Source organism: Elgaria multicarinata, chromosome 5 (genome assembly GCF_023053635.1).
Source record: "Elgaria multicarinata webbii isolate HBS135686 ecotype San Diego chromosome 5, rElgMul1.1.pri, whole genome shotgun sequence".
Lineage (NCBI taxonomy): Eukaryota > Metazoa > Chordata > Lepidosauria > Squamata > Anguidae > Elgaria > Elgaria multicarinata.
In genome coordinates, this window is record NC_086175.1 from 113,296,383 (window position 1) to 113,309,582 (window position 13,200).

The 13,200-nt window shown below is 43.2% G+C and overlaps 1 protein-coding gene across 1 annotated transcript in view; it reads left to right on the plus strand.

The window, feature by feature from the left end:
* LATS2 (large tumor suppressor kinase 2) overlaps window positions 1–13,200 on the plus strand; it is a 58,845-nt gene that overhangs the window by 37,557 nt on the left and 8,088 nt on the right. The window contains exons 3-6 of the mRNA XM_063127055.1: window positions 6,836–6,968; window positions 7,652–9,198; window positions 10,228–10,810; window positions 12,944–13,126. Of these exons, the coding sequence (XP_062983125.1) occupies window positions 6,836–6,968; window positions 7,652–9,198; window positions 10,228–10,810; window positions 12,944–13,126 (2,446 nt within the window). The remainder of the gene's footprint in view (window positions 1–6,835; window positions 6,969–7,651; window positions 9,199–10,227; window positions 10,811–12,943; window positions 13,127–13,200) is intronic.

The window sequence follows — 13,200 nt, forward strand, 5'->3', positions numbered from 1 at the left end:
CAAATAAATGTTTGGCTAAACGTGCACGTTATAATTAGCAAAATGCATCACTGATGCTAATGAAGGGAAATAACCTCATCACAGTAGTTCATTGAAAGTGCCATCCAGATAGATTACTTGCCCTGAAAGTTGAGGTCAAGAAGTTGCTATCAAAAGTGCGTGTGTGTATGAATGGCTGCTATTTGTGATGTAGTACGATTACAGTTTGACAGCTGAGCTGAGCATAGAGGGAGTGAATCTAGATGGGAATTAGTACGACATCAATAAGACTTAAAAACTCAATGCTCTAACAATGCATCATTATATCTGTCCCTTCAAAAAAGCTTAAGTATCAGAAATCACCATTTATATCAAAAGCTAGCCAAACAAACACGGCAAACAGTCCCAAACCTTTTGCTCATTTTGCTTGAACTTCATTGTGCAAGTTTTACTTCATAGCAATAAATCAATAAATACATAAACTCATCTTATCTACATCTAGGACCAGATCACACAGCTGTATGACTTCCCTCCTCAATTTTTTATGTAGTGCAATAATCTTGTGAAACTTCCATCTCCCCACACATTCTAGTAAATTTGTAAATTACCATATATAGAAATGTTAGAAAACTACTGTATTTTCAAGATATCAAGACTTTACAGGATATGGCAATCTTACTCTTCAGGAACACTTTCACAAGTTCACTTTATTAAATGAAAATTGAAGAGAGACGACACCTTGTATTGACCCATGAGAAAAGTCCACTGGGAGCAGATACAATGGTTACTGGGTGCAAGCTTGCATAACTCTCTGAACATCTCTACACCAGTGATATATGGCATGTTCATGATTGGCCACTCACGGAAGTTTGAGGTTCTATTATATGGCACCGTCAACCTCCAGGATGTCTTTTGCACCTTTCCCCTTGCTAAAAAAAACCACCCAGAGATAATCCAGTAGCTAAAATAATAACAGGATTAATTCCACCACTAGATGGCACTGTTCATTGAGGTTTATGAAGCATTGGCCAGAGGGGAAGGTTTCAATTACAAATCATGTGGTTGTGTTGAAGGAGCCTATAATGAACATGGAACGTCCAGAGAAAAAACAAAACCTAATATGGGGGGGTTTCTTTCCCCCTTAATGGAGAGACACTGTCTGTGCCACCCCATCCCTTCTCTTCCTTCATTCTCGCTCTTACATGCGCATGCATGAAGAGGAGAGTGTTCCTCGCCGGGCAGTCCAGAGACCAGGAGTGGACCTTCCGCATCCAGAGAACTGGATGATGCTGAGGGCCACATAAAGTTAGGACAAGGGCTGGTCACCCATCATGCTGTAGGTTCCACTCTCTACTTGTAGAGACTCAAATGGCTGTGTGAATCATGGTTCGAAGTGCTTCTTTGTAAAGCAAGACTTTTTTAAAGTATGTTTTGACACGAGCGTGTAAGTTCCAAAAAGTGTAAAACATGAAGTACTTCTCAGTGAAACTCAAGATTTTAACACTGTTATGCATCTTTACTCCTTTATTGCAGCAAATATTCTCTATGTATAGGTGGCTACACTTCGAATATAACATCATAAAGAGTACTGTGACACCTTAAAGACTAACACATTTATTCTGGCATAAGCATTCATGCACACTGTTCACTTCATCAGATGCATGAAGTGGAGAGTGTCCACAGAAGCTTATGCCAGAATAAATGTGTTAGGTTTTAAGCTGCCACAAGACATTTTGTTGTTTGGGCTGCAACAGACTAACATGGCTACCCCTCTGGAAATTGTTAGGATTTTAAAAGTACTTCTAACTTGAGGCAATCACATTCCTTTAACGCATATCTTCATTATAGAACAAACACTAACGTTGGACCAGTTCAGAGCAGTAGTGTGGTTTGTGCTCAGTTTCATTGCTGTGCCTGAACTGGACTTGTGTTTACGCTAGAGTCATGATATTCAGAGTACAAGCCAAGGCCCTCCCTGGTGGGTGGAGGTTATTTTTAGGGCGGGGGGGTGTCATAATTTTTGTGTGTGCAAGGGGTAGGTTAGCCAGGAGGCAAAGGGCTGCTGACACACATTCCTTCAGTCCCCACCTGCCATGGTCACAGTCCAGACCAGAGAGCAAAACAGGCGTCAAAGATAATATGATATATTGCCAGTTGTAAAATGAGGTAATGTTTGCTTCCCAGTATAGAATAATTAAACATGTTTTTGAGATGATAGAAGAAAAACCTGATACTAACTTGCTCAGAAGTTTACTGGTCAGTCTGTGAGTAGGAGATCATCTGGGGACCCTATGTACATATTGCCCAGAGCATGGGCAGTATGTAGATAGGGTCCCCAGATGGAGGAAAGGCAGGATATAAATTAAATAAATGAACACATAAAATATTTAGGTAACAGGCCAGGCAGAGTGGCATCTTTGCAGCTTCTTGTTTGCCTGGGTTTTTCAGCCTAACACAATAACATACATTCAGCCATGAAATACTGCAGGGATGTTGGGCGGGGAAGGTAATTTGGAAACATGTAGGCTCGTCCGCCTAACTGCTGAAAATATCCTCAGTATTACCAACAGGTTTTCAATACGTTCCTTCAATTTAGTCTGTAAGGATTAGAAACTCGTGAAAGATGAAAAAGATGAAATGTATTAAAATTGCTTATACAATCGTGGTGAGTTTGATTCAAAGGGAAAAGTCGGGGGGGAAATCCACGGTGGCTGTGCAGCAGCATATAACTTGACGCAGCGCCACCGTGCAACCGCCACAAGGCAAAGAAGATGTATAGACAACTGTGGATATTAGTACTAAGGGCAGCAACTATAGTGCTGAAAAGCTTGGGAGATAACTTGTGTTTATCTCCGAGTTTAACAAGATGATCAAAACTTTGTCCTGTAGTTGTCTGACTGAAGGTCGCTTGAGACGGTCCTTTGAGCATGCAAAGTTGTTTGAACAAGAGTCTGGATTTTTATATTATTGACTTGGCCCCAACATATCTAAAGAAACCATCCCTTCTTCTATGCCTGGTGGCAACTGCTAGCATTAACTAAGTTAAAATTGTTGAGACAGCAAAGGGACATGCAGTTATGGACTCACAGTGGCGAAGTTTTCTGTGCCACTGGTGATAACCCAAACCAGAGCATCTTTTAGAACAGGGTGGCCAGCTTTTTTTGTCCAGAGGTCTGCACAGGATGTCTGCTGGGGTGGTGGAGCCACACATGTGTAGATGCATGTGCTACATGTACAGCCACATACAGCTGTCTTTCACACCCTTCTCACTAAGACCCACCTGAGCATCAGTACATATTGGTCTTACAGTTACAGTACTGAACCCCCCTCACCCTAAAGCTATCACACACACACCCAAAAAGGGGGGATGCTCTAGGAATAGGCTATTTCCTAGAGCATCCCAGAAAGTAAGCAGGAACCTTCAACCACTGCTTCCTGGAATGCTGTAGAAATGAGGTTCCTGTTCTGTGGCAGAAACCACAGAGCCTGTTCCTAGAGTGTCATCCCTGCACTGGTGTTTTTGTTTGTTTGTTTGTTTTTTGGTGGCGACAGATGCTGGGGGTCACCAAACAGACTTCCTGTGGCCACACTTTTTGCACCCCTGTTTTAAAACACTGGCTGACTTCAGTCTGAGAGCCTGGACTTTCCCTGGCCATGTTTCCACCCCAGGCCACCTCATTCCAGACAAGTTGGCCAGGGAGGGTTTTGTCATCCCAGCAGGGGTGGCCTTCCAGATGTTTTAGCCTACAACTCCCATCAGCCTTAGCCAGCATATCCAATGGTGAGAGATGGTGGGAGTTGTAGTCCTCCCAATGTGTTGGCATACATGTTGCTCACGCATGCACTAGGCTGAAGGATCTAGCAAGTATTCCTCCCTTTGTGAAATGAGCAGTTGATCCAGTAGCCTGTTTTATCACAGGGGCTTCTAAGGGGTGGCCTTTCTTTTCCTGGTGGGAGAAAAGCCTGCCAGATAACAACTACTGTCTCATGCTCAATTTGGAGAGATGATGGAGCCCAAATAGAAATTTGGGAGGATGAGTGTAGATTGGAGGACATTAGCTGTCTATCCCAGTTTTAGAAGACATTCAGAATCTCTTGGGGGGCTAGTGTCTCATGCTAACTCAGTAGGGTTTTGTTTTTTGTATTTCCTTAGTGTATTTACATGTATAATTTTAAAAACTTCATGAAGTGTATGTGCCAACAGAAGCAGGTTGCTGAAATACATCACTTTAGTGCTTGAATAAAGTAGCCCGGAAATAGAAGGCATTATGTGCCCTGGGAAATGTATATATTGTCTCCCATGAGCTTCAGAATAGCCACAGATCTAGCACCATGAATAACCCCTCTGACAATGAGCTTGCCTTAAAAGGCTCTATCTTGATTCTTCTGAAGATGCCATTCTGGCACGCTGCTGCTCCTGCCTCCTCCCTTGAGGAAATCTTTATCTGTTTCCTGCATCTGTCTCCCATCCTTCTTTGTGAATGGAAAAGTAAGTTGTGCCTGTGTGTGTGCCTGTGTTAGCAATTAATTTTCTTTTGTCCAGCTCTTGAAGAGCCTATCGCCTTCTTTTGGTGTACTAGGTTAGAGGGGATTATAGGAAGTAGAAGAATCTTTCCATAACCTCTTAAGCAATATTTATTTTTGATTAGAAATAGAAATGCGCTCTGGCAACTAGCTACTTTGGAAGTTTTTTCTTCAATGAAAAATGTTGCTGGGCAGCCTTATAAAACAATTTGAGTCTTAGCTTCTGCCAACGCAAAGGCAGCAGGGGCGGGCGGGCGGGGGAGAGCCAGCACAGAGGCTAAAACAGGGGAAGTTGTCTCCTGCTATTTGCCTTCATCAATGTGTACAGAGCAGTCAGGTGAGGAATGCATAGAAATATCTCTGTTGGCTACTAAACAATCACCTTTTCTTGCAGCTGACTCCACTTTGTGACATTTTCTTTTGCCTGATTTGTTGAGGGCTCTGTCTTTGCTCATGTCATTAATGGTAATTATGCATAGCACTTACATAGCACTTTCTTATACAACAGCGGGAAGCAGAAGGTATTGCATACATTAGGGGGGAGCAGAAGGTAGATCTCCAGATGTTTCAGACTTCAGTTCCCAGAACCCCCTACCAGCATGGCCAATGGTCAGAAATGCTGGGAGTTGAAGCTGGCTGGCTGTGAGATTAAGGGACTTGTAGTCCAACACATCTGGAGAGCATCAGGTTAGAGAAAGCTGATACACATCATTTTGGCTATCCTGCTCAAGCAGCCAAAGTTTGGAACTTAAGGTATTTGGAGCATGAAGTTCCCCAATGTGAAATATCTTGGTAAACTGTGGGCTGACCCCAAACCTGTCCCAAACTTGAGTTTAGCTCATAATTAGCTCATCACCAGCCCACCTTGCTGCCAACAATTCCCCCTTCCCTTTCCTGCTGAAGCTCAATCTAGCATTGATTCAGCTCTCGTATTTTTATCTTGGGTTGCTAAGTTGTACAGTTGTACTGAGCATTCACAACCAACTGGTTCTAGACAGCTCTGTTCTGTTATGAATGATTAAACATAAGTATATTGTCGGTTTCCAGAGCAGAATTTTGAAACATTATTTTAATATTTCTAAGGGGGCAATCCTATGCATGTTTAGACAGAAAAGGGCCTACAACTTCCAGCATGCTCCAGCCGGCCATGCTGGCTGGGGCATGCTGGGAGTTGTAGGACTTTTTCCTGTCTAAACATGCATAGGCTGGTGCTTTAAGTTGCCTAATATTGCAAGTTTAATGGTACAAACTTGTTGGCTTTTGGGCAGAATATTAATTGGTTAGTTCATTGCAGAACTTTTAACTGGTGAAAGAAATGCCTCCAATTAATACTGATGCAACAAATGCCTCCAATTAATGAGGCAGGAGTTGCTGTTGTTTTTAAACATTTTTTTCTCATACGAGTATTTACAGAAAGATAGTGCCATCTTAGAAGAGTCTTCTCTGTCTCCTACCAGTGGGAAATACCTCTTCTAAAATGCTTTGCTCTGCAGTGACCTTTGCTCACCTAATTTAAAATAGGTGGTTTTTCTTCAAAGGTATTATTCCGCACACAAATTTATTTAGATTTAGGATGCCATCCTGTGCATGTTTAGATGGGGAGGGGGAAACTCCTAGAACTGCCAGCATTCCCTAGTCAGCCATGCTGGCTGGGAATTGCTAGGAGTTGCACAGGATTGCGCCGTTACTCCGTTAATAGACTGAAACTCATAAAGGGCTTCTCCACATGGAGCTTATATTGTGCAGTCAAGATTGATTACTCACGTAGATTTGCAGGTCCTTTACATGATGTTGTCAACCTCCAAAGTCCCTCTCACAGTTCATGATCTTTATCCTGCCATTGTAAAGCCTGAGGAAAGTCTGTTTTTTCTCTAGAAAGTGCTAATGAAGCATTTTACTTGCTGGGTATACTTCTGTACTGGTACTATAACAGCAGCACCATCTGGTGGCTATAAAATGAAACATATAGAAGTTGTCGAGAAATAAAGCAGCACATGTGAGCCTGTGTAAAAGAGCTGATCTTAATTCTGTAAAGTATCTGGAAGCAGAAGCCCCGATTTCTGCTGCTGTTTTTATCTTGGTTGTGCTTTTATATTGTATATTATATTATGGTTTTATACTGTTGTTTTGTTTTGAATTGTCTTAACTTTGTAAACTGCCCAGAGAGCTTCAGCTATTGGGTGGTATAGAAATGCAATAAATAAATAAGGATATGGGATTTTATCCTCATGTGGTGAAGCCCATAACCATTTAGCTTTGGCTGTTGTGCCATCAGATGCTTCCAGATAATTCACCACAGCCTCATCTGTGTGTATATCTCAATTTTGTTTAGGAGATGGCTGTAAGAGCCCTCAAGCAGACTGGTAGCAGAAGCATTGAAGCAGCTCTGGAATTCATTAGCAAGATGGGATACCTAGACCCTAGAAATGAACAAATAGTCCGCGTGATTAAGCAGACCTCTTCAGGTAAGCATGAGTGTCCTTTCAGTTTCACTTCTAGGTTTCTATACTGTTTAAGCTGAATTTGATCCAACATGAATATGAAAGCAAATTTACAACCGCCCTGATCCTGTTAAATGTAATTTCTCAAATGGGGGGGATATCTTGGACCTGTGGACTCTGTGGCAATCTGTACTTGTAATTCCATTCCTGGATCTTTTGACATTGTAAAGTCTGATGTAATCAAGGAGAAGCCTTGCAACAACTTCCTGACATTTATTGTTAAGGGATTTGGAATAGAGTTCACCAAGAAAGAAAGAAAGCTGTGGAATGCTGGGAGTTGTAGGATAGGCACAGGATTGTACCCTTAATGTCAGAACTTTGATTTCAGTTGCAGGGAGGGGTGAGTAGGGGTGGATTATTTTGTTATGTATTTTTATAAAATTGCATCGTTCGCTTAACACATACACACACAAAGCATGCAGTGTGCCACTCTTATTACAATGTCCCCCATTTCTGATTTGGTGCAAATGAAACAGTAAACTTAGCCAAGAACCAACACTTGAACCTACCAGGAACAGCAGTTTGACCACCTAGTATGGTAACTCAGGATTGTATGTGTTATGCGTGTGAAAGAATAACGCATCAGCGTTTATTCACATGAATGCTTTCCTAACATTATCCCATCCGTTATCTCCCTCTCCCCATAGGAAAGGGTATTATGCCAAACAATGTAAGCCGTCGGCCAAGTTTTGAAGGAACAAGCGAATCGTTTCCGTCCTATCACCAGATTAGCAACCCAGTCTATGAAGGTACAAGCTTTGGAGCAGAAGCTGCTAACATGCTCAGTGACGTTTCTAGGCCGTATATGGATTACCTACTCTCTGCTTCCCAGTCTGCAACCATGAACGCTCCAGTACAAAGGCCAGCTGGCTTAGGCTCCCACAACCCGCCAGGGGGTCATCAGCAGAAAACGTATCCTGTTAACATGGATTCCTCAGTGATCAACTACCCAGTGGCTGGTCACAGTAGCCAGGCTTTGCAGCTGCAAGGCACCCATGGCTCAAGCAGCCCACACTACAGCAGGCCGCCTGTGATGGTGCAGAGTGAGGCTCTTGGGTATGGAATTCAGCGGAGCCAATCTTTTCAAAACAAGCTGCAGCAGGAGGGAGGGTATCCGAGCCTTCCAAATAAAGGAACGGTTGCTCAGAGTAATCCCAGCCACGGGTTCCAGCAGGCCCCAGCTAATCTGTATATGCCCCACACTCATCACAAGCAACCCATCCCATCTTCTCATCCAGTGCATGTGATCACCAGAGGCCCGGCATTCACAAATGAATTTTCAGACAGCCTGCCACAGGGCCTGTTAACGCCATCTAGAAACAGCCTGAACATGGACTTGTATGATATGAATAACCCTCAAGTTCAGCAGTGGCAAGCCACCTCTTCCTCTTCCTCCTCCTCCTCCTCCCGTCGCGATTCATTACAGAACCCGTCTTTGGAAGCATCTCCCCGGCAGCATGTTCCCTTCAGGCCAGATGCCTGTGTTCCAAGCAGAACCAATTCTTTTAACAACCATCAACAGCAGATGCCGGTATCCATGAGGCAGACTCCTCCAGGCAAAGCAGATGCTTCCATTACTTCTCCAAATACCATCACGGCGGTCACATCTGCTCATATTCTCCAGCCAGTGAAGAGCACAAGAGTGATGAGGCCTGAACCTCAAACTGCTGTAGGCCCTGCTCATCCTGGCTGGTTACCAGCACAATCTTCATCTGTGGATGGCTTAGGAATGATAGAACAGCACCCCCTTGCTGTTGGAGGAGCAAACTCCTATCAATTAGATGTTGACTATAGCAATCAGGAGCTCAGGTGTCCGCCGCCTCCCTATCCTAAACATTTGCTGCTACCCAGTAGTTCTGAGCAGTTTGACATCAGCTGCTTACGTACCGGAATGGAGCAGACAATTCGGGGAGTCCCAAACACGGCAGGCAACAAAACTGAGGAAAACGGGGAAAGGAGCGACAAAATTAAAACTGCCAAAGTGGAAAAACTGGGAAAGGATAAAAAGCAGATCCAGACATCCCCGGTGCCAGTGCGGAAGAATGGCAAAGATGAAGAAAAAAGAGAATCCCGAATTAAGAGTTACTCACCATTTGCCTTTAAATTCTACATGGAGCAGCATGTGGAGAATGTCATAAAGACCTACCAGCAGAAAATTAATCGCCGGCTGCAGTTGGAGCAAGAAATGGCCAAGGTAATTATCTATGTGTATGTGCTTCTGTTTTCATAAAAGCTAATATACTGAGGTATCTTCCGTGTATTACACGACGATTCTTTATATTTAATGTAGTATATACAGATGTTTGACGCTACTGGCTATTGCATCATAATTTCATCCAAACCAGAAATAGTAAAGATTACGCTTTCTGCACTTCTAGAACTTTGATACTGCACTAAGTGTACACGTTTGTGTCTTCTTCCCACCCCCTGAAATGTTTTTCAAATCAAGGAGAGAGGAGCAGAAATCCATGACACCCTCAGCCCCCTTTGATTTCTGAGACTTTATCGGGGATTACCCTCAGATTTTTCAATGTTATTGTCCTGGCTGTGTAAGCTAGTTAACATGGTTTTAAAAGATAAAAAGAGAGAGAGAGTAGAATCTCATGATGCTAAGTATTAAGCCCATATCAAACTTTACACCTGTGACTGCACAAGCATGAAATGAATGTGGCCCTGAGTCCCCCTCAGACATTTCCTTCACCCTTTGAACCTAATTGTGAGGGTGGGGAGCAGGGCTGTGCTGACACTCACCCCTCTCCTGACATCATGCACGCCAAGTAGCCCACGCAAATATCTGTCTTCAGATATTCACGCTGTACATGCAGATGCCAGTTAGAGGAGCTACTCAGTCCACCTCACACATCGGTCCAACACATGAGGGAAATATCTGAAGAGGGCTCTGGTTATATACCAAATTAAAGTGCTAGGCTGAATGCAACCTGCATGTGCTAGGTTAAAATATTTAGAGCAGCTTTCCCTGGCCTGGTGCTCTTCAGAGTACTTTTGCTCTGGCTGGGGTGATGGGAGTTGTAGTCTAAGATTCCTGGAGCACCCCAAGATGGGAAACCTTGATTTAGAGGCTGAAAAATACCTCAACCTTTTCAAGTTTGTCCTAGCTGAGGTGTTTATATAGCTTTCTGACAATTATGTGGTAATCCTGACTCTCTTGATGGCTCTCTTCTCTCTCTTCTTCCCTGCTCCCTCCCAACCAATTTGTATCAAGGCTGGTCTTTGTGAAACAGAGCAAGAGCAAATGAGAAAGATTCTGTACCAAAAGGAGTCCAACTACAACAGGCTTAAGAGAGCCAAAATGGACAAATCTATGTTTGTAAAAATCAAGACTCTGGGCATTGGGGCTTTTGGGGAAGTCTGCCTCGCCTGCAAAGTGGACACTCATGCTCTGTATGCCATGAAAACTCTGAGGAAAAAAGATGTGCTGAATCGTAACCAAGTGGCTCACGTGAAGGCTGAGAGGGATATCCTTGCAGAAGCAGACAATGAATGGGTGGTTAAGCTGTACTACTCCTTCCAAGACAAAGAGAACCTTTACTTCGTGATGGACTACATCCCCGGTGGAGATATGATGAGCCTGTTGATCCGGATGGAGGTCTTTCCAGAAAAGCTAGCTCGGTTTTACATTGCTGAACTCACGTTAGCCATAGAGAGTGTGCACAAAATGGGATTTATCCATAGAGACATCAAACCGGATAACATTCTGATTGATCTTGATGGACACATCAAACTGACTGACTTTGGCCTCTGCACTGGTTTCAGATGGACACACAACTCAAAATATTATCAGAAAGGTATGGTGCTTATCGATATAGTGGTGAGGAGGAGGAGGATAATAATAATAATTTATAATAATAATTTATTTTATTTATTACATTTGTATACCTCCCAGTAGCTGAAGCTCTCTGGGCGGTTCACAACCATTAAAATTTTGAAGCTCTTGCTAGTTTTTTTCATCACTTTGCAGTGAACAAGGAAATAGGTCCCAAACAGTTTATAAATCTAAATTTATTGGGACAAGGGAAGTTTCCTCCTACTGCGTCCCATCTAGCCCGGTATTGTCGACACTGACTGGCAGCATCTTTCCAAGGTTTCAGGCAGGAGTTTTTCCAGTCCTATGTGGAGATGATGGGGAGTGAACCTGGGATATTCTGCATGCAAAGCTTGTGCTCTAGCACTGAGTTATAGACCTTTCGCGATGCAGGGGGGAGACAGAAGGAGGAGATAAGGCGAGAGGTAAATAAGGGAAAGATGTGTGTTCATTTCAATGGCATGTACTTGGGGTTAGTTACAGTAGTGAATAGGGGATAACGGGTTGTGCCAAAGATTTTATTTATTTATTGTAGACATTTATATCCCAAATCGAAAGTACAATAAAAGCATTTCAAAACGAAAACATGGCAAAGGTGGGTTTTGAGGAGATGCCTGAAGGACATAAGAGAGGTGGCATCATGCTGGTATCATGAGAAGCAGTTCTAAGCATATGGGGCAGCAGGGAAGAAAAAGCAGGGTCTCTTGAGGGATCCAGGAAACCTTCAGTCAGCTGACGGTAGTGGAGCTGGAGAAGCAAGTCATGAGCAGGGATGTTTTGGAGTAAAAGAGCAGAGGGATAAGGGAGGCAAAGTCAAGGAGAGCTTTAGAGGTAAAAACATGGAGCAAACACAAAGTCAGTGTAAGGCAGGGATGGTCAATGTGCATGTGGCCTCCACTGCCCCTATAGCAGCCCCTGGTACCCACCCATTTTTTAAAAAATGGCTACCGTAGCCAGTATGGAGATCCAAAGGGGTTCAGTTTATATTGGAAATTAGCTAAATTTAATCCTTCTAGCACTCTGTAGTACTACAGAGAGGTTTGGTGACAAGCCAGCAATGTCAGCCCTGTTTTAGACTCTATTTTAGCCCTGTTTGGGGAGGAGGGCACCATGCACACTGCTCAGCACCCCATCATGGATTGCGGCTCACAGCAGGCTCTGAAGGTAAAATGGACCCCAGACCTCTGGAAGTTGCCCACCCCTGATGTAGGGATTGAAAGAAGGGCATCACATGATCAGAGCAAAGAGAGAGTTGAGTGGTTTTAGTTGCAGATTTTTTGGATAGAGATGAGGGGCCCTGAAGTATGACAGCAGCAAACCAGAGAGGAGTACGTTGCAGTGAACAAGGACAGACTACTTATAAACAGAGGTGTCTGTAAATATGCAAGTAGGTGCGCAATCATGAAAAACTCCACACAACATGCAGTCACTGTTTGTTCCGTCTTTTGATTCCCCAAAGCTGAACTTCTTGTCTTCCAGTAAGAAGCTAAAATAATGTAGATCTCTTATGGCTACTAAGACTTTTAGAAATACTTTTTAAATCAAATTATCAACCTGTTACACGTGAGAAAACTATAGACATTAATCACAACAAAGTACATGACAAAACTTTGCGAATACACATCTCAGAATATTGCGATTCAAAGCAAAACATAGGGCTCCTTCACACAGAGCTTATGCATTGTGATCAGGATCAGTTACTCATTGAAGTTTGAGGGTCCTTTTCATGACGTCTACATCTTCCAGCCCCTCTCCCACCATTTTTTAGCTTTATTCTGCTAAAATTTAACTCATTAAACACGCAGTAACGAATATATATCACCATCAAAGTGCTGGTGTATTCCCAGATAGCGCAATTTTGCTGCAGTGTTGCAGTGCCATCTGCCAGCTGTATAAATGGAACATAGAACTTCCCTACAAAGGAAGCAGCCAAAAAAAGTGCGGGGAGAAAAGGGAGAGACACATGTATTGTGCCCAATGTAATCCTGGAAAGACTTTTGCTTTAATGTAGAGAAGCCCACATTGAGTAGTGCTTATTTTGTTTCTTGGAAAGAGCAATGTAAGTTCTCCCAGGTAATCCTGTTTGTTTCCTTTTTGTTCTCCCCTCTTTTGAAAGGGAGCCACATCAGGCAGGACAGCATGGAGCCCAGCGATCTTTGGGATGATGTGTCTAACTGTAGATGCGGAGACAGGTTGAAGACCTTGGAGCAGAGAGCTAAAAAGCAACACCAACGATGTTTAGCCCATTCATTAGTTGGAACTCCCAATTATATTGCACCAGAAGTTCTGCTTCGTAAAGGTAGACGATTCCTATCTCTGTACCAGAGGACTGGAAAATAGCCAATGTAACACCAACTTTTAAAAAAGGATCCA